At 42.9% G+C, this 27,397-nt stretch overlaps 1 protein-coding gene across 5 annotated transcripts in view; it reads left to right on the top strand.

The window, feature by feature from the left end:
* Positions 1–6,825: 6,825 nt before the first annotated feature.
* Positions 6,826–27,397, top strand: part of KIAA0319 (KIAA0319 ortholog) — a 78,174-nt gene continuing 57,602 nt past the window's right edge. For 2 of the 5 annotated variants that reach the window (XM_034762427.1, XM_034762426.1), the window contains exons 1-2: positions 6,826–7,365; positions 24,048–24,212. In XM_034762427.1, coding sequence (XP_034618318.1) covers positions 24,164–24,212 — 49 coding nt within the window. In that variant the 5' untranslated portion in view covers positions 6,826–7,365; positions 24,048–24,163. The remainder of the gene's footprint in view (positions 7,366–24,047; positions 24,213–27,397) is intronic. The other 3 variants (XM_034762431.1, XM_034762428.1, XM_034762432.1) reach the window with 2 other exon arrangements.

Raw genomic sequence — 27,397 nt, 5'->3', positions numbered from 1 at the left:
GCTCCATCCCCATACACGTTAACAGACTTTTCCAGTAGATGTACTGGCCGCGATTGCCAGGGCAAAGTAATCATTAAACACGCTTACTTTTTTTTTGTAATGTTTACAAATATTTACAAAGTTACACTCACCAGAGGTCTCCTGTGTGCCCTGAGGGTCTTGGGTGAGTTCGGGGGTTACTGGTTCCAGGTCCAGGGTCACAAACATATCCTAGCTGTTGGGGAAACCGGTTTCTCCGCTTCCTTGCTGCTGTGAGCTACCTACAGTACCTCCATCGTCATCTTCCTCATTCCCCGAACCGTCTTCCCTGTGTGTTTCTCCAGTGAGAGAGTCATAGCACACGGTTGGGGTAGTGGTGGCTGCACCCCCTAGGATCGCATGCAGCTCCGCGTAGTAGCGGCAAGTTTGCGGCTCTGCCCCGGACCTTCCGTTTGCTTCTCTGGCTTTGTGGTAAGCTTGCTGTAGCTCCTTAATTTTCACGCGGCACTGCTGTGTGTCCCTGTTATGGCCTCGGTCCTTCATGGCCTTGGAGATCTTTTTTAATACTTTTCCATTTCTTTTACTGCTACGGAGTTCAGCTATCACTGCTTCATCTCCCCATATGGCGAGCAGATCTCGTACCTCCCGTTCGGTCCATGCTGGAGCTCTTTTGCGATCCTGGGAGGACTCCATCACGGTTACCTGTGCTGATGAGCTCTGCGTGGTCACCTGTGCTCTCCACGCTGGGCAAACAGGAAATGAAATTCAAACCTTCGCGGGTCTTTTCCTGTCTACCTGGTCAGTGCATCTGAGTTGAGAGTGCTGTCCAGAGCGGTCACAATGAAGCACTGTGGGATAGCTCCCGGAGGCCAATAACGTCGAATTCCGTCCACACTACCCCAATTCCGACCCGCAAAGGCCGGTTTTATCGCTAATCCCCTCGTCGGAGGTGGTGTAAAGAAACCGGTTTAAAGGACCCTTTAAATCGAAAGAAAGGGCTTCGTTGTGTGGACGTGTCCAGGCTTAATTCGGTTTAACGCTGCTAAAGTCAACCTAAACCCGTAGTGTAGACCAGGCCTTAGATCACATGTCCTTATCACATGTCCTTACATGCTTTGCCGAATCTCTAGGTGAGCTGATTGTCCTTAATGGACCATCAAGCAGGCTGGCTAGCATTGATGCAGATCTGTCTTGGGGCATGTTTGAGATACAAACAGCCTATATTTGTAACTTCAGATACAACGATGATACATGGATTTAAACAGGATAATAACACTTAGCAGTCTATAAAAACTTTCCATTGATAAATTACATGACATACTTTGTACAAGATTTATTGCAATTTTGTAACAGCAATGATTGTATTAGGGTAATTAGTTATCTTCCTCTTTATACAGCATCATCCCAATTATTTTGTTTAAAGTAAAAAAACAATTTATAATTATCTATCTGCCTTAATGAAGGATACTATGATTTTATGGAAGGAAGGGATGTACTATGTCATTCTAACCTACTTGGAAGCAGAGCAGCAAGCAATCAAAACAAGGCAAGCTTGAAAAAGACAAAATAGACCACCTGAAATACTGCCATTGGCTTTCAAAAATTTCCACAATCTCTGGAAAGTCAAAATAAGACTATATCAAATAACATAAAAATTAACCCCCAATATCCTCCCCATAAAGCTCATAGGTACCTCTCCTGGCTGAACCCAACAGCTTATATACATAATGCAGAGATTTTACCATCATTTTTGAAATATGGTGTTCTTAAAAGTAATTAAATAGAAATCAAACAATCTAACAACAATAAAACACTTCTACATAGTCGCTGTCAGATCCCTCAAAGTGAGATACCTGATAACCCCCAAACTCCCTTCTCCATTATAAGAACCATAACCCATTAGAAAAAAAAAATCACATTTTCCCTAAATCAAAGCAACAGAGCTCAGCACTGCCAGTATACCACTTAGTTGTGATGAGAGGTGCACATTAGAACCAAGCTTCCAGAGTAACTCCGAATGTTTTGGAGACTGAACTGTACTGATGTCATATACTGATTAAATTAAGTAATTCAGGGGGGAGGACTAAGTAACCTGACCAACTTCACATAGAATTTTACATTTTGAAGCTCTAGCAGTCCTCAGATACTATTACTGCATACAGATTCTCTTATTTCATCATGGTTATGAAAGGCAGGACCTTGCTCAGCCAGGAAATGTTAACTTGACTTCTACCACCTTAATCAAAACTGCTTTCTGTCATGTTCTTCCCTTGCACAGCATTTCTGGAGCTACAAATTTTGACTGGGCAATAACTGCTGTCATTGGACCTCTGCAATCAGGACGATTTTCTCTGACACCTTTGAGTCTGAATGTGACCAGCTGCAACTTGTTCCTGTAATTGGGGGGGGGAGGGGGGAGAAACACTTTGTTGAAAAATTAAACACATTGAACCAGATTCTCCTCTTTGGAGAAAGAGAACACATAGCAGCAGGAAACTTGGGAAATTGCATCTTTGTTTCAGTAGGAGGGTGGGATTTGCCCCCTTGAAGGATGAGCAGAGGGTTTCTCCCTCTATCCCTGTGAATGTCTCGGGAGCACTAAGCACACCTGCCTAGGCCATCCAGAAGGTAGTTGAGCATATAAGTGAAAATCTACTAATGCAACAAGGCAGGATTTGTGCAGATACGTCTGCCACATTTATTAGAGGGTGCACCAAGCTGTTTCAGGTGGTAAAGTCAGGTTTCCGTATGTATGTAGAGCAACCAGACCAGTATTTCTCAATCAGTGTGTAGCAACACCTCTCTCCCCCCACAAGGCACTCAGGGTCAAGAGGCACTGAAAAGGTTGATTATTCTTACTTTTACAGTAAATGTAAGGGGGTCATGATAATTTTTTATTGAGAAGAAGGAGCTGTCAAGCTGAAGAGTCTGAAAAACACTGACCTAGACAGGCAATGCAGAGAATCACAGAACTAGGAAGCAAAACCAGCAGCACAACGTATTTTGTATAGCTTGTAATTTTATTTCTATGAATGCTAATTGGTTAACCCCTTAGACCCCACTCAGATGTTTTTAACATAATTCAATATTGCAATTTGGAGACCTGTATTCCTAACTGTCTCACAAAACAGGCACCAGCCTTAGTTGGTCCTCTGGAAAAGTATATATGAAGCCCCAGGAAATGGCATCTTCCCAGGACCAGCTTACAGTTGGGAAAACAGAAAGGGAGGAGGTAGAAGGGAAGAAAAAAGGCAGAAAACAATTTCCTGTACCCTGAAAGATGAAAATGTGTTTGCCTTTTAGGGCACTCTTTTTAACTGGTATACAGTACTTACATAACAGTGAGCAGTTATAGGTGCCTTAGAGAAACTATAGCTATAGAAGTAGTCAAAATAGAGCTTGGGAGGTAGAAGAGAGGGTTTGACAGGTAGGTGGGTTGGAGCAGAGTTATACAATATATTTATAATTAAAGACTTGAATTTCAAATCTCTTTGCACTGTTACTTGAAAGTGAAGCTACTTACTTAAAATGTTAAGGTAAGTAGATTTCTTTGAGCAAAAGCAGGTCTGTTTTCTGTGGGATCTGGTGTTGAGCAGAAATGGGCCGGTTTAAGAATGAAAATGAACCAACTATTTTGGAGTGAATCTGTGAAAATTCACATTTCTGCAGATTTTCAATACAAACATGCCATAGCCATTGAGCTGAAAATACAAATGAAGCAACATTTAGGGAGTGTGAAATCTCATGAAAAAATGGTGACTATTTTAGTGAAAAACTCCATAAAACAAAAAAATTGTGATTTTTACATAGGTATTAGTTGGAGGCACTTGCCCCTAGGGCACAGGGATTTGTCACCTGGTAGGGAACAGTCTCTAATCACTGGAGTTGGGAGAATTTTGGCAGCTGGTGGGGGAGGTTTGGATCATGGGGAGGGGGTGTCATCCTTGAGGACTAGAAAGATTTGGGCCCCAAGTTCATCTTTCCAGGGTGTGGGGGGTTGTAAGTGCATGCTAGAAGTCATACACTGACAGACTGGTCCTCGAAAATGTTGGACCTTGGGCAGCAATATATGTGACCTCCAAGTTGTGTTAGGTAGGATCCTAACTGGCTCCCAAGCTCTCTCTTTTTCTGGTAGGCTCAGATGGAGATATTGGATTTGACTCCCTGGCACCTTTCCAGGTGGTCATGTCCATTTTTTTTCAATCTGTGACAAAGTTAGGCTAATACCTCCCTCTTTCCCCACAGTCACATTGGGAATTTCAGTCAGATGCTGTCTGATCCATTACTCCTATTCCAAATTCATAAATCTGAATCATTATTATAGGCTTAAAACTCAGAGGCTCAGTACCTTCAGATTTTTGCTGCATGTGCTTCCTGCTATTTTATCTGCAGCTGCAGAACCTGGGTCCAGTCAAGTCTGTGGAAAGATAAAACACTTCTTATGATAATCCTATGTGGGATAAAATAACCAAGTTGAAGCTTGTCAGGGACCAGAGTATTACTGGTACTGATCATCATAATACTAAATTTTAACCCTCTTGTATCTGCATTCCATCTTCTGTTGAAGCAAAAATTCAAATCCCACCAGGTTCAGCTTGAACCTTCATCCTTTTTAGGTATGCATATGCACATTATCTAGCTATCTATGTGTGTGTTTTCCACGAAGTTTACTGTCTCTATGGTGTCTGGATGTGACCTTAAAACCAAAGTCCTGTCTGCTTTGATGAACAAAGTTTACCCTGGTGTCATTGGGTAAGATTTCTCTTACCACAACTCTTTTCTGCAGGGTACTGTGTGCCAGATGGCTACCATGCTTTACCCTGAAAGTAGCTGCATTTCAATGGTGGTGTGTATATATGGTTTATGAAGTGTTTTGGTATGAGATTTGCTATATTATTGGTTCTATTAATTATTTGATGTGACAATTTCAAGAGTTGCCATCTCTTGCAAATTTTATCACAAGTCTTGTGCTATCTGGTGGTTTTCTTAAAACCCCAGCTTCTGGAGTCATGTTAATTTATGAGAATTTCAGCTTTCATTTAATGGGAATAAGTAAGTTTCTTGCCCTTGTAATTATGGAGAAAAGCTTGAAGGCAAACAAAAAGATCCCCCCCCCTAATAACTGGGAGGGAGGGGGGCTGGCTGGCTCCTGGCTTTTGAATGCCTGAGGTTGGCAATACTGCCTTTTACAGATGGCAGCTCCCAGAGTGCATTTTGCTCCATGTACATTATTGGACAGTGAAATAACTAATACTGCGTTAAGATTGAAATTTTACATGTACGAAACAGGAATTTCACATAGGGACTCATTTCCCCTTTCCCTCCCACTGTAGTTTCAGTTACCAGACAGAGCCACTGCCTTGCCCCTCCCCTACCTACCCAGGCTGCTTCCTGCCCCTCCCCCTGAAATAGGGCGACCAGATGTCCCGATTTTGGGGGCTTTTTCTTATATAGGCACCTATTACCTCCACCCTGATTTTTTTATACTTGCTATCTGGTCACCCTACCCTGAAAACCCTATCTTCCCTGGACCTCTCAAAGGGCAGCAGCAAAGGTAGGCAATCTCCTCTTGTAGTTGTTGCTACACTAAGCAAAATGTGGGAACCCCTGGGGATTCCTGGCAACTATATTCTAGTTGTTCCCCCCTAGGCTTAGTGTAGTGTAGCAGTGCAATGAGGGAGGGAGAGTGTGTGTGTGTGTATAGGAACAAGGGGAGGTATGGCCATTTTCTCATCCCCCTACTCCCCAAAAAATCATGGGCATGGAGGAAGACATTGCTTTGCCTGGCTGACACTAGCAGAAGATACAAGGTGGAGGAACACAGCCACTACCCCCTCTCCCACTTCCTTCCCAGACCCTGAAGACTCAGGGAGGAGGCCTCCCTGTTCTCCTTGAAGGCGGCAGTGGTAAAGAGGTATTGCTAGGGATGCTGAGAGGAAAGAGGATATAGAACTAAGGGTCCCCCTGAGTTTTGAGTCCCTTGTATTTAAGCTTCCCAGCAAACTGACAGTGTTCATTCCACAGTCACTTCTCCATGAACTGAAATCTGCAGGTTATATCTATCTCATAGAATTGGAAGGGACCCCGAAAGGTCATTGAGTCCAGCCCCCTGCCTTCACTAGCAGGACTAAGTACTGATTTTGCCCCAGATCCCTAAGTGGCCCCCTCAAGGATTGAACTCACAACCCTGGGTTTAGCACCACCCCTGGGATTATGGACCTGACCCCAGCTTGCAGATGGGGGATAATCACCATTAGTTTCCCTTTCTTTCACCCCACACTGGCTTTGATGGTTGTCTGCTGAAGACTGAGCTCTGTTGCTTGCAAGCACCTTTTAAAAGCCCAGCTTTGTCACGCACACTTCCATTTTGTGTCTTTCAAATAGATCAGGGAACTGGAAAACCAGGCTTCTGGGTATTATTCCTAGCTTTGCCTTGGTCATGCTATAGCACTGCCCTGTGCCTCAGTGTCCCTGTCTGTAAAATGGGAAGAACAATAATATTTGTCCACCTTTGAAAGGGGGTTGGCTCCGTGGAGGAAAAGTCAACTTGACTGTTAGCCTAAGTGCAGTTTTAAGCAGAGATGCCTCTGAATCAATATCCCAGCAGGTTTGAAAACCCAGGACTCTGAGGGATTTATAGCTTGTCTGTTTCTCTTGGGCGGGACCAACTCCCCACCTTTGAGGAGCTGGGAATCTGCATCCACATCTGCTGCTTATTATCGACATTATTTTTAAACATCTGCTTTAAGGCGTGAAATACCCTCCCCCCGCCTACACTGCCCAGAGACCCTCCCACTTTCCACCCCTCCGCTTCTTGCACCGTGAACCCACCCACCAAACCCTGCACCACGGCTAGAAGCCCACCCGCTCTTTGCACGGCTCAGAGGCCGGTCTGGGCGGGAGCGTGACACGCTACGGCGCGAGCCCAGGGTAGGTTCCCAGCGCCCCGCCTCCCCTACTGATCTCCCGGGGCTCTCCCCGGGAACCCCGGCAAGGGCTGGGCTGACGGTGCAACCTATAGCGCGCACCCCCGGGCTGCCTGGCGCGGGGCTGGGATACGGCGCTAGGGGGCGTCTCCGGGCGGTGCTACTGCGTTAGCATCCGCTGCTGCTGCTGCTGGAAGGTGAGCGGAGGAACAGCCGTTGCTGTCTCGCTCCTGCTCCTGCAGCCGCCGCGCTGGGGATCCGGGCAGCAGCAGCAGCAGCTCCCTGATTCAGCAGCAGGAAGAAGACATTAGGCATCTTGGCCTGATGCCTGGCTACCGCCCGCCCCTCCAGCGCACACGCCTCTCCTCCCGGCTGGCTTCCGTTCGATCGATGGGGCAGTGAAGGATGCTGCCAGGCCCCGGGGAAGCGACAGCAGCAGCATCTCCATCAGCAATCTCAGGTACGGTCATCATACCTGCCCCGTTTGCCTATAGGTGCTGACGAGCGAGTTAACTCTGTGTGCAACGCATGCCTCGCAGATGGCTGTTATAGATACAACAAAGGATGCTTTAGATGCTAGCACTTGTTTGAGCTTGGGAGCTGATGCGTTCAGTGTTATTTGGGTCTGCGTCGGTGCTGTGCAATAAGTACCTCGTGCTGCATAAGCTAATTGTTGCATAGATCAGTTATTTATTTGAAAGGGTTAGGAAACTATGGAATTTCCCATCCCTATCCCCCTCTGGCTGTAAACCTTCAATAACTTCCCAGCCAGAGAATGGCTGTTCTTCCTTGTTCTATATATATTGCCTGGAAATGTGCATTACTTTTAAATATATTATGACAACCAGTTTATATTGATTGAGAGCTTTAAGTGATTTTATGGTCTGCACCCTCCAAGAATTTCACAAATATATTACTGGTCTTGAAAACCAAGACTAATTGGCTGCACTTGTGCATCTCACAGCAACAAGGAAGGAAGGAAAAATATGCTCCTTAGCAAATATGTTTTCACTCTCTGCTCTTAGGAAAATACCTCCCTCCTCCTGCTGAATTAGCACACAGCAATATAATGCCTATGTGTAAAGAAATACTGGACAAAGTGGTTTTATTATATGACTGTAAGGGTCATTTGAAAAAATAAAAGAAATGCTATAGCAATTGCTCAGTGTTGGAAATAAAACATTACTATAATGTATGTGGCAAATGTGTATCACCTGTTGGACTTGGAAGAAAAACAATTAATATGTATTCACTGCTGTAGTGAGGGCATTTCTTTTCAATTTCCACTTAAGTTAAAAAGGGTCAAAATGGAAAAGTCTCTTCCAAATGTTGCTTTGGAAGTATGCAGATGTGATGGAGCTGAGAAATCTCATTACTGCAAATGGAAATTAGTAATTTGCTACTGAAGTGTGTGCTTTTGTTGTAAATATGTATTTATGTTATGGTGAGCACTTAAATATTTGCTAAGTGAAATGTTTTATCCCATTTCAATCTAAGAAAGAAATCATTATCATAATTTCATTACTAGCAGAGTTTGGGTGCTGTGTAAATAGAAGGGCTTTACAAACACAAAAAACATTTTTCTGTCCTAAAGAGCGTACAGTCTAAATCAACAACCTATGGATGAAAAGGTGAGTTGGAAATTAAATGCAACACAAGCCTATTTTTTTCTTCTTCTCCCAATCCATGTGTGTGTTCATTATTTGTACTACAGTAATGCTGACCAGGTCTCTTCTACTACATGCTGTACAAACACAGATATATGTAGTCCCAGTCCCTGTCCTGAAGAATTTACAATCCTAGCCATTTATGGATTAAACTCTCCAAGACCGGGACTGTGTCCTATCTCTGTTTGTACAGCATCTAGCACAAGAGGCCTGACCCTGAGCAGCATAACTGTAATCCATATAATAAAAATCCAGGATTGTTACTCTCTGTGTCACTCTGGAGCCTATGATGTCTGTACAGTCCGTGATGGAAACAACTACAAGAATGGTTGAGAGCAGCTTTTGTTCTGAACATCACCAGGCTAAACCATCACTCTGATTCACCATCATTTACTGTCCAACTTTTACATTCTCAGCCATTTTGATTTTACGAATTACCCCATGCGTTTTTCAGCTACAGTAAGGCATGTATCTATGCGTGCCCAGGGTCCTAGACCATTATGATATCAGAGGTAATTTAACCTATCACAAGTGTTTTATTTTACAGCTAATTTACATGCAACCATTTCATTGGGTGTATGAGAGACTGCCCAGATGATGGATAACCTGGCCCAGATGCCACACCCATGTACCCAAATGCCACCTACGCAAATCTCCCAGCACAACCCCCCCAGACACAAGTCAATACAGGCAGCAGACACAATAACCCCAAACATCCCTCTGAAGCATAGAAGGTCTTTACAGTCAGTGTTAATCCATGGAAATAAGTACAAGCATAGAGGACGACTCGTTGTGTTTAGAATATCACCATGATTCAATCATCACTGAGATTCGTGGTGTGTTACTGTCCAGTTTTAAGTTTTCAGCCATTTTTGGCTTTTTTACGCACAACTTTATGAATTATACCTGTGCAACGGCATAGGCTTTCAGCTACTAGTACAAATATATATACACTAGCACAAATATATTCTGCTTGTTTGCATAATGCCCATTCATTTTTATTAGCCTCTTCATTTGGGGGGTTGACTATTCAAATGGATATTCCATAATTTTTGACCTCCCTCAGGACAATTAATGTTGACTATCCTCTCCAGTTACATACCCCCTTCACCCTGTTCCCCTGTGTTGGAGAGGGGGAACGGGGTGAAGGGGGTATGTAACTGGAGAGGATAGTCAACATTAAGTGCGTAAAGAAACGGGAGCAGGTTCAGCTTCTCTTTAAACAAATGTAATAGTCACAGGTTACCCTGCTCACTGAGGAACCTAGCTTTCAAAGCTTCCCGGATGCACAGCGCGTCCCGCTGGGTTCTTCTAATCGCACGGCTGTCTGGCTGGGTGTAATCAGCAGCCAGGCTATTTGCCTCAACCTCCCACCCTGCCATAAAGGTCTCCCCTTTGCTCTCACAGAGATTGTGGAGCACACAGCAAGCTGCAATAACAATGGGGATATTGGTTTCGCTGAGATCAGAGCGAGTCAGTAAGCTTCTCCATCTCCCCTTCAGACGTCCAAAAGCACACTCCACCACCATTCTGTACTTGCTCAGCCGGTAGTTGAAGAGTTCTTTTTCAGTGTCCAGGGTGCCTGTATAGGGCTTCATGAGCCAGGGCATTAGCGGGTAGGCAGGGTCCCCGAGGATCACTATAGGCATCTCCACATCCCCAACAGTTATTTTGTGATCCGGGAAGTAAATACCTTCCTGCAGCCGTCTAAACAGACCAGAGTTCCTGAAAATACGAGCGTCATGAACCTTGCCCGGCCATCCGACGTTGATGTTTGTAAAACGTCCCCTATGGTCCACCAGTGCTTGCAGCACCATTGAAATGTAGCCCTTTCTGTTAATGTACTGGCTGGCCTGGTGGTCCGGTCCCAGGATCGGGATGTGAGTTCCATCTATAGCCCCACTGCAGTTTGGGAATCCCATCGCGGCGAAGCCATCTATGATCACCTGCACGTTTCCCAGGGTCACTACCTTTGAGAGCAGTAGCTCAACGATTGCGTTGGCTACTTGCATCACAGCAACCCCCACAGTAGATTTGCCCACGCCAAAGTGGTTCGTGACTGACCGGTAGCTGTCTGGCGTTGCAGGCTTCCAGAGGGCTATGGCCACTCGCTTCTGGACAGTCAGGGCTGTTCACATCCAGGTGTCCTTGCGCTTCAGGGCAGGGGACAGCAACTCACAAAGTTCCAGGAAAGTTCCCTTACGCATCCTAAAGTTTTGCAGCCACTGTGATTCATCCCAGACCTGCAGCACTATGCGGTCCCACCAGTCCGTGCTTGTTTCCCGGGCCCAGAATCGCCGTTCCACAGCATCAACATGACCCATTGCCACCATGATGTTCACAGCGCGGAGTCCCGTGCTTTGTGAGAGGTCTGTGCCCCTCTCAGACTTAATGTCCTCACTGCGCTGCCGTAGCCTCCTCGCCCGATTTCTCAGCATCTGACTCTGAAAAAGGTGGATGGTAAGGTGCGAGGTGTTGACAACGGCCATAACTGCAGCGATGGTCGCAGCGGGCTCCATGCTCGCAGTGCTGGGGCGTCCGTGCTGTCACTCACCAGAAAAGTGCGCGAAGTGATTGCCCGCCGGTGCTTTCAGGGAGGGAGGGTGGGAGTGATGGTTGAATGATGACAGTTATCCAAAACAGACACATTTTTTTGCCCCAGCAGGCATTGGGGGCTCGACCCAGAATTCCAATGGGCAGCAGGGACTGCGGGAACTGTGGGATAGCTGCCCACAGTGAACCGCTTCCAATGTCGATGCTTGCCCCGTTAGTGTGGACTCACAAAGTTGAATTACTGTCCTTAGTGTGGATACACAGGTTCAACTTTGTAATATCGGTTCCACAAATTCGATTTAAGTAAAATCGAACTACTCTTGTAGTGTAGACATACCTAAATTCATCTTCAGTTCATTCTACAGCACCTCCCGAAACCCACTGGTATATTATCACCTCTCTGAGGCCACTCCTGGAACTGCTTACTACCTACATGTGGGGCACATCTTCTTTTGCCATGCTGTTGCTTATTGGTAGTGGATGGTGCTTTATGTATGGCCTGTCAATCAAGCCCTGGTCACCATGGATATCTTCATGTCCTCTGTCTTATCCACTTGACCACGTTTATTATAATTTTGCAGCCTTTTGATAAACTGCAAAATGTCCTAAGACTAGCAGGCTCCATGCAAATTGTCCACCCCTCTATTAACTGCACATAATGTGATTTACTCTTTCAGGCACATTGCATGTAACATTTTCCATACTGTGATGGGATGATGGGGAATACTGTCCATTTTAGCCTTGAAAAACTGTCAGAAAATTTACTGTCACAGGCATGAGATATACTTCTCTAGCCTTTCCCAGGATAACTGGTGATAATGAATATCATAGTGATATTTTGCTTACTTATAACAAAGAGAAACAAAAGATATTTGCCGTGGTTGAGTGGGTGAATAAACTTTTTTTGCCAAGGTAATGTATCTAATCTCTCTCCCTCCATCCATACACAAACTCAGACTCAGAGCTCGAAAGTTATGTGTGAAATTCAGCTGACAGGAGTCATGTCTAAAAGCAGCTGCAAGGAACTCTGGATGGTGGAATAAGTATTTATGTCTAAGTTACAGGATTTTGTTTTTGCTGGCAATGCCCTGCAATATCAAAGCAGTCCTGTATTGAGACTTTTCTCCTCCAGATCACTTGACTCAATCTCCATCATTGGCTAGATGGTCCATATTTTTAGTGTCAAATATAATGAATCAGCTATATGGGCAATAGTATGTAATCTTACCTTAGTCACATGAGCCCGTCTCAGCCAATCAGACAGGCTATAATAAATATGTATATTTAAGTACTTATGTAACTTCAGAGTCTGTATTTTACAACATGAATCCTTCAGTGCACTCCCTAAATATAAAAACATGATCGATTCCCTAAAATTAGGAGTATTCATTAGTTGACAGGTGCATATGGCTTTGAATACCAAAAAACGGTTGCTCATATTTTTTGCCCCAGCAGGCATTGGGGGCTCGACCCAGAATTCTGGGTCTGGCATTGTCAAATAATAAAAATGACATAAAACATCTTATGTTCATAAAAAGGGGAACCTCACTTTTATATTTAAAATGAGGTGATTGCCAGAAAACTTCTGCAGTAGAACTGAAATTTTAATGTGAAGTGTTTTCATATGTAAACGCCATCAATGTTTGTAGTATTATTGCCAATACCATTTTAAAGTAAAAGCCAGAATTTTCTTGAATTGCTGACACTGCAAACCGAACCAGAAAATAGAGCTGTTTGCTTTTTGGATTTGTGCTCACTATCTCTCAGGCTAAAATGTTTTAAAGTGTGTGAATTTTGGATGTCTCCATTTTGGGGCACTCGCCCTCTGATTTTCTGGGTGCTCAGCACTTCTGCAAATCAGAGTCTAGGAGTCTCAAATGGGGTGCTCACAAACTCAGGCATCCAAAATAGGTGACCACTTTTGAACATTTTGGCCTTGACAGGTAATGGAGTGTCAGTCAAAAAGTAGGTTGCAGATAAGTAGTTGATTGGTATGATGCTTCCTCAGTGTGCCCAGGACTGTGAGTCACCTTATCACTCACCTGCCTTTGATGAGAGGAAGTTTTGCTTGGGCTGAACTGGGTGTGAGCTCCCTGATACCACCAGTCAGTTGGCTTTCACCCTAACGGTCTCCTCAGGTCTCTGCCAGACCTTACTTTGCTTTGCAGGTTAACAATAGGCGCAACCAAATCCCCAAATTCCTTCACGATGTCTGGACACTCACAGAAATTACCAGACAAGCTGTCCCAAAAGGAATAGTGAACACACCGACTTCTACGAGTCAAATGAGGATCCGCTCCAATATAACATCACAGCATTGAGATATATTTATAGTGAAAACAATCATCAGTTTATTATCAAAGGCTAAGATTTGAGAGATAGTGAGTAAGGATAGAAATGGAAACAGAAATGGTTACATATAAAACCGTATAACACTGTTCCTAGAGTCTAAACTTAACTTTAGCAGGATAAACCTTTGTCTAAAGTAGTTTCTCTCACCTAAAGAATCTCCCAGCGTCTCCAACTAACATGGCTGGGATTCCCCTTTCATGAATGCAGAAAATGCTGTTCTTTTTGCTTCCTCAGTGAAGGATCAAGATGTGTTCTTTTGCCTTCTCCTTATATCCCCCAAAGTTCATTGTTTTGTCCCCAGAGTCAGGATGGTTTATTCATTGGTGTGCTGGCTCCATGTTGCCTTTACATCCTCATGTTGACATCGTCACCGTCTTCTGTTGTGTTGGCTTACAATGCCTATTTTACCTGTGACCCGAGGCAGACAGGTGAATATGCATCCTTTGTCTAGTCAAAACCTGCTTGACAACCCTGCTTTGATTCAGACTTTAAAACACATTTTCCAGTGTACATACACACAACTCCTTAAATGACATCCATCCATACATCTTATAACAATTAGGATCAGTATGACATAAGTTTTTATTAGAGACTTTTCTTGACCCTCTTTGGATATCTACTATGAAAACACTGTGTTAGATATGGTTAGTTTGTGAGACCTGTCAGAAGATACAGTTACAGATCAATGAACCCTTTGCCAATTGGCATTGGGGGATTCTTTAGGTCACAATCAGACATTATATAACAGTATTGCCAGCCTTAAGTGTTCAAATGAGTTGGGCTCCAAAAAATCATGACATTAGCTTAAAAATCATGGGTGAAATCCTGTCCTGTTGAAGTTGAATGGGACCAGGATTTCATCCCCTGAGATTTTATTTTTAAAAGATATTAAGTATTGGATTCTTTTTATTTGCCTTCTAGCTTTTGAGTCTTTAGGTTGTATGTTTTCAAACTTTTCCCCGCAGCCATGAGGACTAGCAACTTGTTTCTTCTTTTTCTTTTTTGATCACCTGATTTCAGGAAATAGGACTTTAAGAAAAATGGCAAAAATCATCAGATTCGTGATCAAATTGTGAGAGTTGGCATAATTGAGTAACTTGTTTTTATTTTGAAGGTCTTAAAACTTGATTGTAAAAATATGATGATAGCTGCAACTTAGTCTGTGTCCCTAAGAGTGAAGTTTTGATTGCATCTAATAAAAGACCATGTAAACCATTTTGACAATATAAAAGCGCACCAAAAGAAGTGCAAAAATACTCTAAACTAATCTGATCAGAGATTGTATTTTTAATATATAATATATGCAATATGTAAATATATTATATATATTAAATATATCTATTAAAACACTACTTAGTTCAGATTTTATATATATATATAAAAATATATGTGTTCTCTTTATTTTAGTGCTCATGAAAGGTATCAGTCTTGGAGACTGATATTTTCTGTTCATGCACAGGATGGGAAGCGGCAGTGCAAACTTCCTTTGCCCTGTCCCACAAATGTGTCCCAGTCTGGCCTGCAAGACCTCTGATATGAAAGGGTAGTTCACTCGCTGTCCTCATTTAGATTTTGACTTCTATGCTGAGGGAGGCAGCCAGTTGTGGCTACTGCTTTTTATGATGAGGACCCATCCACTAGGAATTGAACTGAGACCATGTCCATGCAGCCTCATCACAGAGGCCATTGATCAGCCATCAGGCAGTCATGGCTTTCAGCACTGCAAATATAAGCTGAATTCATACCAAGATCTTTGAGGTGGTCTGTCCCATTAGCAATCCCTTGAAACCTGTTTTTTTTCCTCTTTAGTTTGATATTGACAGTACATTTTGAAAATTGACAACTGTATTCCCCTTCATAATGGAGCTTCAGCAATGATACAGAGAACTAATAGGAGATACCATTTTCAGACAAAAATCAAGAATGTGTGGAAACCAAAAGATCTGTTGATCACAGTCCCAGTTGATCACAACAATCCATCAGTTTTTGTCCTCAGGTGCCTCCCTTCTAAGATTAGGATTTATGCCAAGTGAGGATTCAAAGTGCTTTGGCATCTTTGCGTCTTCTATTGATGCATTTATTGAGTTCAGCTCATTTTTACCACATTGCATGAAGTGCTCTGGCATGTGCATACACGAAGTGCTATGCAAATGATATCTGTATTGCAATTTAAGTGGCAGCAATCCTGAATGATTTCGACTTGTTTCCAGTCACTATATATGTCACAATGTGATGTAAATTCTGGTGCTGACAATGGCACTAGACAGTTCATTGATAAACTTTTTACTGTAAACTGTTCTTGGTACTGTGTAACCTTTTTAAGTGTCTCATTATTAGGAATTCCTTTGTTGCTCGCTGTATCTGCAGGAATTATAACAAAGTCATTTGTTATTTAGGTAGCTATCATATCTGCTTAAGTATTGTACAGTAAAATGACCCTTTAAATGAATCATTACTTTTCTGCTTTAGCTGTGTTACTTGCATTGGATAGCAGTGATGAGTGTTTGGGCATATCACACAGACAAGTGACCCTGCAGTCCTTCAGTACAACGTAATAGGATATTTTTAACTGGGTAGTTGTTGTTGTTGTTTTTTTTCATAATTATTTTAGTAATCCACTAGGATGATCAGAGGAATGGAAAACCTGTCGTATGAAAGGAGACTCAAGGAGCTCGGTTTGTTTACCCTAACCAAAAGAAGGCTGAGGGGGGATATGACTGCTCTCTTTAAATATATCAGAGGGATAAATACCAGGGAGGGAGAGGAATTATTTCAGCTCAGTACTAATGTGGACACGAGAACGAATGGATATAAACTGGCCGTGGGGAAGTTTAGGCTTGAAATTAGACGAAGGTTTCTAACCATCAGAGGGGTGAAATTTTGGAACAGCCTTCCAAGGGAAACAGTGGGGGCGAAAGACCTCTCTGGCTTTAAGATTAAGCTAGATAAGTTTATGGAGGGCATGGTTTGATGGGATAACGTGATTTTAGTCAATTAGTCAACAACATGCCATCGCTGGTAAATAGTATCAGTGGTCAATGAGGGTCTGGCTGGAGAATCTTGCCTGCATGCTGCATGATTGCCATATTTGGGGTCGGGAAGGAATTTTCCTCCAGGGTAGATTGGCAGAGGCCCTGGAGGTTTTTTGCCTTTCTCCGCAGCATGGGGCGGGGGTCGCTAGCTGGAGGATTCTCTGCGACTTGAAGTCTTTAAATCACAGGATTTGGGGACTTCAACAGCTGAGTTAAGGGAAAGGGGGTGGGTCAGCTTTTGTGGCCTGCATCATGCGGGAGGTCAGACTAAGGTCAGAAGGGACCATTATGATCATCTAAAGTCTATGAGTCTGAGTCTAGTTGGAGTTCTGAATTTGACTGGCAAAATTGACTAGAATTAGGCTATAATAACCTACAGCAGTTATTAAACAAGGCATACAGAACTCCATACAAATTGAACAGACAGAGGATCAGAATCACAGATATGTACTGAAGTTGCAGTAAAGAAGGTTTTGTCTATAACCCTGGGTCCCCATTTTAAAAAGTGGGTGCCTATTGTTAGGCACCTTGTCATAACTATAAAGGGAAGGGTAACAGCTGTCCTGTGTACAGTACTATAAAATCCCTCCTGGCCAGAGACTCCAAAATCCTTTTCCCTGTAAAGGGTTAAGCTCAGGTAACCTGGCTGGCATCTAACCTAAAGGACCAATAAGGGGACAAGATAGATTCAAAACTCGGGGGGGGGGGGGGGGAGGCTTTTGTTTGTGTTCTTTGTTTTGGAGTGTGTTTGTTCTCGGGACTGAGAGGGACCAGACATCAATCCAGGTTCTCCACATCTTTCTAAACAAGTCTCTCCTATTTCAAACTTGTAAGTAAATAGCCAGGCAAGGTGTGTTAGTTTTCCTTTGTTTTCTCAACTTGTAAATGTACCTTTTACTAGAGTGTTTATCTTTGTTTGCTGTACTTTGAATCTGAGACTAGAGGGGAGTCCTCTGAGCTCTTTAAGTTTGATTACCCTGTAAGGTTAATTTCCATACTGATTTTACAGAGATGATTTTTACTTTTTTCTTCAATTAAAAACCTTCTTTTTAAGAACCTGATTGATTTTTCCTTGTTTAAGATCCAAGGGGTTTGGATCTTGATTCACCAGGAGTTGGTGGGAGGAAGGAGGGGAATGGTTAATTTCTCCTTGTTTTAGATCCAAGGGGGTTGGATCTGTATTCACCAGGGAATTGGTGAAGGTTTTTCAAGGCTTCCCAGGGAGGGAATTCATTGAAATGGTGGCAGCGGACCAGAGCTAAGCTGGTAGTTAAGCTTAGAAGTTTTCATGCAGGCCCCTACATTTGTACCCTAAAGTTCAAAGTAGGGATCCAGCCTTGACATACCTACATAAGGGAGCTGATTTGCATAGGTTTTGAGCCCCAGTAAATCTCATTGTCTTCAACAGCAGTTTTGGATAGTTTGAAAATTAGCTCTTTTATTTAGATGCTTAATATGAGACACCTAAGTTTGGAAATGTTTACCACTGTTACATCATCCTTTGGCATTAGAATTATGCCTGCTTGTGCCCCAGATAGTTTCCTTGTGATACTAGTGGTGAGTGCTGCTGTCATGGTTTTTCACCCTTCTCTTCTGTGTTAGTCAGAGATGCCAGAGGTTACTGTAATGGTTCACTTGGTGGAGAAGTTCTACTTGAGGTAACCCTTTTTCTGAAGGATTGTTTAATGCTGTATTTAATGGAAAGATTCAGTTTGAAATTGTTTTTTGTTAAAAAAAAAAAACAGGACAGTCTAATAAGTAGGAGGTTTCATTTACTGTATCTTCCTGTTTTGGGGAAGGGACATCATCAACATAAAATCTGGCTAGTTTTTTTTTTTTTTTAAAAAAAGAAGTGTTTCAGATATTACTTCTACCTATTCTTCTTCTGTCAGCATAACCCAAAGTATGCAGGGTTCCTGGCAGTGGAAAATCCTCCCTGAGCTGATGTTTACTCCTGGGGGAATTCTGCATCACTGCATGTGCACAGAATTCATGTCCCCCGCAAATTTCTTTGCTTCCCCGCAGAAAAATGACTTCTGACAGAGAAGCAAAGGGAAGCTGCAAGAGCGATCATGTGCCCCTCCCCGGCAGCATAGGCAAGTTGGTTCAGGCACCTGGGGCAGCCAGTAGAGACATAAATTACTCCTGGGGGTGAGAGGGCTGGGCAGTCATGCGTGTGAGAGAGAGAGACACTGTCCCTCTCGCTTGCTATTGTGACACGCTTGGCGTGGAGGGGCAGGATTTTGGGGGGTTTCTGAGGAGGTAGGCATGGGGCAGGCTCTCTCCCCTCAGGCAGAGCAGAATGTAGCAGTCTGCCTGCTTAGTGAATTGTTCCCATTGTCTTTGTGAATTCCCACGGGAGTATAGAATAGGTGTAAAAGTTTTAAGACTCCTTTACGTTGCCAGAGTGGTGTAAAGGACAGAATGGCCTTATAAATGCTTATGGTACTTTACTAATTAGAACTGGTCTAAATTTTTGGACTGAAAAAATTCCTATCAAAATGTGCTCCATGAACTGTTGCTACTGACCTTTCTGGAGATGGTCAGTAGCTAATATAAATTAGAATTCCCCCAGGAGTAAAGTTGTTGCTAACGAGCAAGGTATTCAGAGTCCTGTCATTCCACTGGCGGTCGGTCTGAAGTTCTACAGAGCTGCTCTGTGACTATCCTAACCACACACACTTTCCAGTCTTTGATTATTTTACCTTGAAGGTGAACTGTTCTCACAGATGATGCAAGTACCATCAATACCAAAGGTGACTACATGTGAAGATTCTGAGCTTTCCTGTATGGGCCTGACTGAGCCCAGTGGGGGTTTTGTCACTAATGTCAATGGGAGGAAGATAGGGCCTGGATATGGTGCCTTATGCTATATTCACCACTCTGCAGACCAAGGATTTAGATGTAGTCCCTAATCTAGGTAATCCAGTCTGTAAAGTTTTTATTGTTCTAACCCTGGGGTAACTTTTATGTGTAGGGAATGTTAATGTGTTACTGCTTGGCTGGTCCCTTTCTCTCTCTAACAGGGAAAATTATTTTAGTCTATGTTAAAACCCAGGAGGATTGAAATACAGAGAAAGCTTCTGGGGGAAATTGAGTTGTTGTTATTATTTTTTGTCCTCTGAACAGTCCGGTGCTGGAGGTCTGCCCTGCTGCGGAGCATGTTAAAAATCATGAAGTGGAAATGTTTGTCTCAGGGTCCCAGATACAGAATTCCATTTGGGTCAAGTAAAGCTGAAAGCTGGCTCAGAAAAAAAATAAGTGGTTTTCAGTGTAAGGCAAAATATAACTCTACCTCGATATAACATTGTCCTCGGGAGCCAAAAAATCTTACCGCATTATAAGTGAAACTGCATTATATTGAACTTGCTTTTATCCCCCGGGGGGGGCCCCCCCCCCCCCCCCCCCCCCCAAGCACTGCTTTACCGCATTATATCTGAATTTGTGTTATATTGGGTTGCGTTATATCGAGGTAGAGATGTATATTTTTACTGTCATATAAACTTTCATACAGTCCATCTTGAGCAGCTCTTCCTCTGAAATGTGAATAAGATTACAGGTCTGACTTAAGCCAATGAAAGCCAAGAAAATTCAAAGTTAATTCTGGCAGCATTATCTTCTCTGTTCGCATCATTATGAAAATAAAAAGGCTCAGTGATGTGTGAGTGCAGGACAGAGATTCAGCTATAATACCAGATCCCCTGGCTTTGATTTTAAACCAGACTTTTCATCCACATCATTTTTTAAATATATGCATTTATTGATTTATCTACATCAAGGTAAGCAAGCTCTGATGTAGTGTGTCTGATGTCACTTGTATGTAGACAGTATACTATTGTGGGGTAAATCAGAGGGGTGAAGGTACATGGCATTCCTATGAAAGAAAATAGTTTCATTTTAGTGGCACATATCTGCAGAACTTGCTTAACCCCGGAATCCTTCCCCACGGCTACACCCTGCCTCCCTCTGGAGAGTGTTCAAGGACCCAGTTATTTAGACATTTAAAGTCATTATTATTTATAAACAGGTTTTCTATTTTTTTAATGGAGGAAAGGCTGCACTCTTAGTATTAGCATTATACACATTTTGGATCTGATATTGCGCCCACTGACATCAAAGGTAGTTTTGCAATTGACTTCAGTGGGAGCAGGCTTTGGCGATTTGTTACATAGAAAGTAAATAAAAATAGTTACCTGTCATCAGAAAAAAGCACTGAGTAAGGCAGGTGTCCTGTAGGGTAAAAACAGTCTGTATTATAATGCATATGCAAGTTGGGTGAAATTAAGTTTTTGTCGCCTTTTTAATGTTTATCTTTGACATCTTACTTTAATACTTATAAAGTAGTTTTAAGAAAACCTAATTTTCTAGAAAGATACAAATTCTGTTGTATAAACAACCCTATGTTCCACAGGCATCATGAGTAGGGTTTGAATCCAAGAGATTCAACAGTGCAAAGATGTTAATAATAATTTTTGCTAAAGCAATATCTATATTAGTTAGCATCAGCATCAAGCTGTTAACCTCTGTGAACCAGCCAGTAAAGGGGGAATATAGTATAGGCACCAACTTCTGCTCACGCCGGTGGGTTCTCAATCCCCCTCTGCCCCCGGCTCCGCCCCGACTCCACCCCTGTCCTGCCCTGCCCTGCCCTGCCCCCATTTCAACCCCTTCCCCAAAGTCCCCACCCCAACTCCACCCCCTCCCTGCCCCTATTCCAACCCCTTCCCCAAATTCCCGCCCTGGCCCTGCCTCCTCCCCTGAGCATGCCAGGATCCCGCTCCTCCCTCTCCCTCCCAGTGCTTGCTGGGCTGCCAAACAGCTGTTTGGAGGTGACAAGTGCTGGGAGGTAGGCGGAGGAGTGGGGACATGGCACTCTCAGGGGAAGAGGTGTGGGGGGGTTCCCCGTGGGTGCTCCAGCCTCGGAGCACCCATGGAGTTGGAACCTATGTAATATAGTACAGTGAAACAATGGGTTATGTATACAGGAGGAGCTCCATTTTGAAGCCATCTTAGAATTGGCATATTATTTATGAGAGGCAGTGTAGCTAAGTGGCTAAGTCTTGGGTCTTGTATTAGAGACCTTAATTCTATTCCCAGTTCTGCCCAATATGACCTTGTAGAACCCTTACTTACTCTTTCTGTAAAATGAAGGGACTAATACTTACCTCCCTTTGGGGGTAAGGGTGTAAGGCCTTGCTTAATAATTCTGTATACTTCACAATCCTTATTATTAACACCAGTCAGAAGAAGAGGTGAAACTTGACCCTTTGTTTTGATTCCCAGTCCAATGCACCTTCCCCTAGGCCAGAGGAGCATATGTGTCCAGTCCATCCTAAAGAGACACATCTGATTTGTGGGACTGCTTCAGGAAATCAGTGAGGGGGCAGAGCATGCCCAGAGGTTAGATTTTTAGGCTCAAGCTCCTAATAAGTTCTACTGCACATGCACAAATGGCAGTTTTCTGTGGCTCATGACTTGTCCAGTTCTGGATGGATTTTTATCGGCACAGAAAGATCTCTCTCTGACTCTAGGAACCTATCCCTCTTCCAGATTGCAAGTTTCTGTTTCAAACCCCAAGGTGCTGGGGGTTTTTTAAGTTGTAAAAATTTTTAAGGTTGGCAAAACTTCCCTGTTCTCAAAAACAGCTGAAACATCCTAAAGAAATTAAACCTGAAACAGAGACCAAACATGGAAAGTTTCAGTCCCAGTAGCTAAAGTTTGACAAAGTTATAAGTAGTTGAACTTTGGGGGTTATAATGGGAAATGGTTGGCAACTTTAATAATAGGAATCGCTGTCCCTAACTCCTAAAATGTAAAATGGATTAAATAATATTTGCTTAGCTTACAGGTGTCTTATGAAAATTAACTAATGCTTATAAGTGTTTGGAGATCCTTTGGGAAAAGGTGCTGCTTAAGAACAAAGTATCCTTATTTTCCTTCTCAGTTAAGCACACTGGACTAGATTAATTCCTAATGTAACTTCATTGCCCTATGTGGAGCTACACCGGGGTTGAATTTAGTCTATTTGAATAATTACAAAAACCCAAACACCCCAGCTTTGCACAAGCTTTTGCAGTCCTAGATTAAAATAAAGATTTTTTTGTTTAATAGTTGATGCTTACCAAAGGATGGTCAGAGTGGGAAGAGGTAGTGGATTAATACATTTTCATCCTGTTTCTAGGAATTTCTTTTGGAAGGGGAGTTGTAATTGCAAATATCAAAACACTCTTAAGCATAAAGTAGTGTTGTTTTGTGACAGATAGTTGTTCTTTCCTTGGTTTTGTATCACTTGAATAACTCAGGATAACCGTTTTGATGCTTGATGCCATGGAGTCTCTGTAACAGTGTGTCTCTCAAAAAGGAATTTTATTGCTTGTTTGGCAGAATTAGGCTTATAAATGTCAAACAATATTTTAAAATGAGTGTTGGGCTTCTGAAAAGTGAATAACCTTCCACAGTTTTGCAGGCAGCTTGCCAAATTCACTGCTTTTCACATTTGGGACTTGAGATTCTCAGGAAAATGTTTTTCTACTTTAACCTTCCCCTTCTCCAAAACTGCAGATTGTTTGTGGGGACCCTGGTGATTCTTCCTTTCCTAATGAATTGGTGCTGCATGGCCACTTGGATTGTATGTGGAGCAGATGAAGACCAACTGGAATCTGGAGCTGTTTCAATATCTACCCTGTTTAGATCAGCCTGTGTAAAAGAACCATGTCAAAACAGCTCTCTTCTTCCTGTATTTCTCTTTGTTTTGTAGCAGGCCAGTCACTTGCCATATATAAGGCCAAGTTGTAAGGGTCACATCAGTAACCAGCTCAGTGACTGACTTGTAAAGGTAACAAACTCCAGTCATTCACTGACTATCAAAGGAAACTATCTGTGATTCTCTGTACTGAAAGGGCTATACCCAAGTGAAAGGTTCAGCTCCCTTCCCTCATGGGTATGCCTCTGTATCCTTTGTATGCATAGTAAATTGTAGCTAAATAGCTGGCTAAATAAAACTTGTTTTTCTTTCTCAAATGGGATGTTGGAACGAGTTCTTCCCTATTAAGCCCATATGTTAGTTGCTCAGGTTTCACCGAGGAACTTTGACTGTCCTGAGAAGAAAGGTCTTCTTCCTGAAAATCCCAGAGGCCCTTGTTTGCCCTACTCACACAAGAAGTCCCATAAATTAACAGACTTATCTTTGAAGCCTGGAATTTTAATATTGAAGGTGTTTTTAATGGCTCCACAGTGAAGGTTGCATTTCACTTTCCACTTCCGCAGAAATAAACTCCCTTTGTTCAATAAGTGCATAGAGGGGTTACTGGTGTTTTGTAGATCCAGGAACCCAAGAGTGTAGGCTATTTCTGTACCTTCAAAGCACAACAGTTACAGGTAAGTAATTCTTTATCTTCATTTTGCCCAATCTCCTATTTCATCCATCACACAGAAGCTGGGGAAGTAATTGTGCAGCCTACGTTTATCCTCTCTGCTTGTGCTGTGACAGTCTAAAATGCTAACGTCTAACCTACTTCTTCCTCTGCTGTCTATTACAGTCCTTCAAGGCTCCTGCTAGGTACTAAACAGTATTAGAGGAAACCTATACTAAGGTCATATATCATCTCCAAACAGCTGGCCAGAAGCCTGGTTGTCACTGCCTACCCGGTGTAGAATGGCATTTGGGCTCAGCACTCTGTTCTTGTTGCTGTGGGCAATAACAGGTAGGAGTTTACTTCTTGTGTTAATGTCTGAATCGTGCACAGTGAATGAGGCAAACGTTACTGATGTTTGTAATAAGAATAGGCTGAGGAAAGGAGACTGTTGCTGTTCCTCACTAAGAAGAGTTCTGGTGACATAACAACTCTATATCTGATCGCAGAAAGGGGACTTTATACAGAGGCTGTTCAAAACTGATTTCTGGCCATTACAGATAGGGTGCAGGTGAGGGTGGAGGAAAGGTTCCAAGAAACCCTTCCCTATCTATTCTGGGTCAGCCATAATTAGGTACAGGTGCTGGGGCATGCAAAGGGATCGGAGCACTATAAGAGGCATATCTAGGTATGGGCAGGGCCATATGCACCAGCAACACTGTGGTAGAGAAGAAGCACTGACCGCACCTGTTGTTTAGATGGAGCAGGCCCTCACAGGTGTGTATGAAAGGCACAGTGTTTTGAAGGATGGATGCTTTCAGGCCTCAGAACTGAGGTCTGATCAAACCACTAGTGCATGGAAAATAAAAATGCATTTTTTCAGGTAAGTAGACGTTCTTTTCACAAAGACACAGTTTAGGGAAATGCTACCAATTCTCTCCCACCCCCCAACCACCACTGGTGACTTTTTTTTTTTAACTATAAACAAACAAATGAAAAGTAGTATAGATTCTCACTACTACCTCGTTATCATCCGTCATTTTATCTGTAATGTTGGCAGTGTTAGAACAGACACTACAGAGCAAAGGTTAAATGCACATATAAGGTCTTTATTTTGCCAGAGGGCTAACAGTTTTTGGAATTGTGGCTGTGGAGATACTGGCAGAATCTACATTATTGAATTCCAGTAATGTAAATAGAGGAATTATTTGGACTCCAGCAAGTCTGTTGAGATACAAGCAGGATTAGCTACTTAATAAGGGAGATTCTTGCTAGTATGCCTAGTTTTAATAAAACTGCTGAATTTGGGAATGAGATGGCATTAACTCCGGGATATTTTGGTGGTGAGTCTAGAACCATCCTCTAGAATACTGTGAAACTGTCGTACCGAATATCCGTTGAGGGGAAGATGTGCCTGTTTTTGTATCGTAAACAGTGGATGCATGTGTCTATTCATGTAGTCAATCCTATTTAAGCCATATTTGAGGTCCTGATATGTGGCCCACACTGGTATTCTTTGAAGAAAATTTCAGTGGGAGCTCATTGTGTGAAAGGAATAATGAATTTGACTCATTAAGAGTGTTCTCAAATTATAGGAGTGTATAATAATGGTTCTAGTTAGTTATTACTAGGCTAAAAAGTCCTTCATGACATCTAAAAAGACTTGTTCATTAATTATGTCTTGTTACCCTGTCTCAATTATTTTTCCAAAGCAAACCTATTACCCTATGATGTGAGAGATGAGTATGTATTCCAGACTTCTCTCTGTCCCTGAGGCAATAGTTCTGAACAGTAAATTAGGGGTTAATGAATGTTGTTATCATATAGCCTTTTATGCTGGTTGTGTGCCTTCCCTCCTCTGCACACTTCCATTAACTCTGGCAGAAAATTCAGGGGCACTATCCCTTTCAGTGCCCTGCCAAGACAGATCAGTAATGGGTGTGGTTCTATAAGGTGCCGTACACCCGAACTGAATTGCAGGGTGTTCAGCATCTTCCAGGAGATGCTCATTGTAATAAGTCAATGTATGCTCACTCAGTGTGACAGTGACATAGTCTTTTGTAATACCTTCCAGGTGAACTGTCTGTGGCTCAAGAAGCTTGTTAGATGTTTGTGCTAAAAATTTTAGCTTTTCTGTCTCTGATTCTCTGAACTAGTGATCCTCTAAACTAAGAACTGTGAAGTGTGTTGCATTTTCCTAATAGTCCTAAGCATGGATTTGTTAAGTCTCCCAGGGCTATTTGAGCTGACTCTTTCACTAGCTCACTTGACTTTGCATGATAAGGGCTTGATGCATGTGCTTAAGAGAGAATAGTAGTGATTGGAAGGTGCTAAAAAGAGGCAGAACAGTCCTCTCCTTTGTCAAAGGCTTTGAGATGAGCTACCCTGACCTGTACGCTGGATGGTTCTATTTGTATTTTTATTAGTTGGCTGAATTAGATTGGAGTGGCTGTTTGTTTTTTGTTGAGAGCATTTTTGTTTTTTGTAAAGGGAACATATAACAGCAGACACTGAGGTCAGTGGGTACTGACCCCTACTGTGTGACCTTATGTACACACTTATGTGACTTTATGTAACACTGACTCATGTGATGAATGACCCACGTGTGGCAATGAATATTGGTGTCGTATTATTACTGCTATGTATCTTGCCTTTGACACTCAGCACCTCCCATGCTTGGGTCAACTGGCCTCATGAAACTCGGGTTGCAACTTATAATTTCTCCTTGTATCTCACTAAGGCTGTGTCTACACTACAATCTTAAATTGACCTGTGTGTGCCCTTTTGTTGCCAAGAAGGCTAACGGCATATTGGGCTCCATTAGTAGGAGCATTGTCAGCAGATCGAGGGAAGTGATTATTCCCCTCTATTTGGCACTGGTGAGGCCACATCTGGAGTATTGTGTCCAGTTTTGGGCCACCCACTACAGAAAGGATGTGGACAAATTGGAGAGGGTCCAGCAGAGGGCAATGAAAATGATCAGGGGGCTGGGGCACATGACTTACGAGGAGAGGCTGAGGGAACTGGGCTTGTTTAGTCTGCAGAAGAGAAGAGTGAGGGGGGATTTGATAGCAGCCTTCAACTATCTGAAGGGGGTTCCAAAGAGGATGGAGCTTGACTGTTCTCAGTGGTGGAAGATAACAGAACAAGGAGCAATGGTCTCAAGTTGCAGTGGGGGAAGTCTAGGTTGGATATTAGGAAACACTATTTCACTAGGTGGTGAATCACTGGAATGGGTTACCCAGGCAGGTGGTGGAATCTCCATCCTTAGAGGTTTTTAAGGACCGGCTTGACAAAACGCTAGCTGGGATGATTTAGTTGGTGTTGGCCCTACTTTGAGCAGGGGGTTGGACTAGATGACCTTCTTAGGTTTCTTCCAAGCCTAATCTTCTATGATTCTATGACTTACAGCCACGGCATTAATTACTGTGGTGGCTGATGTTCACAGTACCTTCCTCCTGTCAGTGGTGCGCATCCTCGCCTGGAGCACTTCCACCGACTGAAGAGGGACAGTGGGGGGACTGAGGGCCAGGGCT

Source organism: Trachemys scripta, chromosome 2, assembly GCF_013100865.1.
Source record: "Trachemys scripta elegans isolate TJP31775 chromosome 2, CAS_Tse_1.0, whole genome shotgun sequence".
Taxonomy (NCBI): Eukaryota; Metazoa; Chordata; order Testudines; family Emydidae; genus Trachemys; species Trachemys scripta.
Note: the sequence above shows the minus strand (reverse complement) of the source record. Positions and strands in the feature narration are given on the sequence as shown.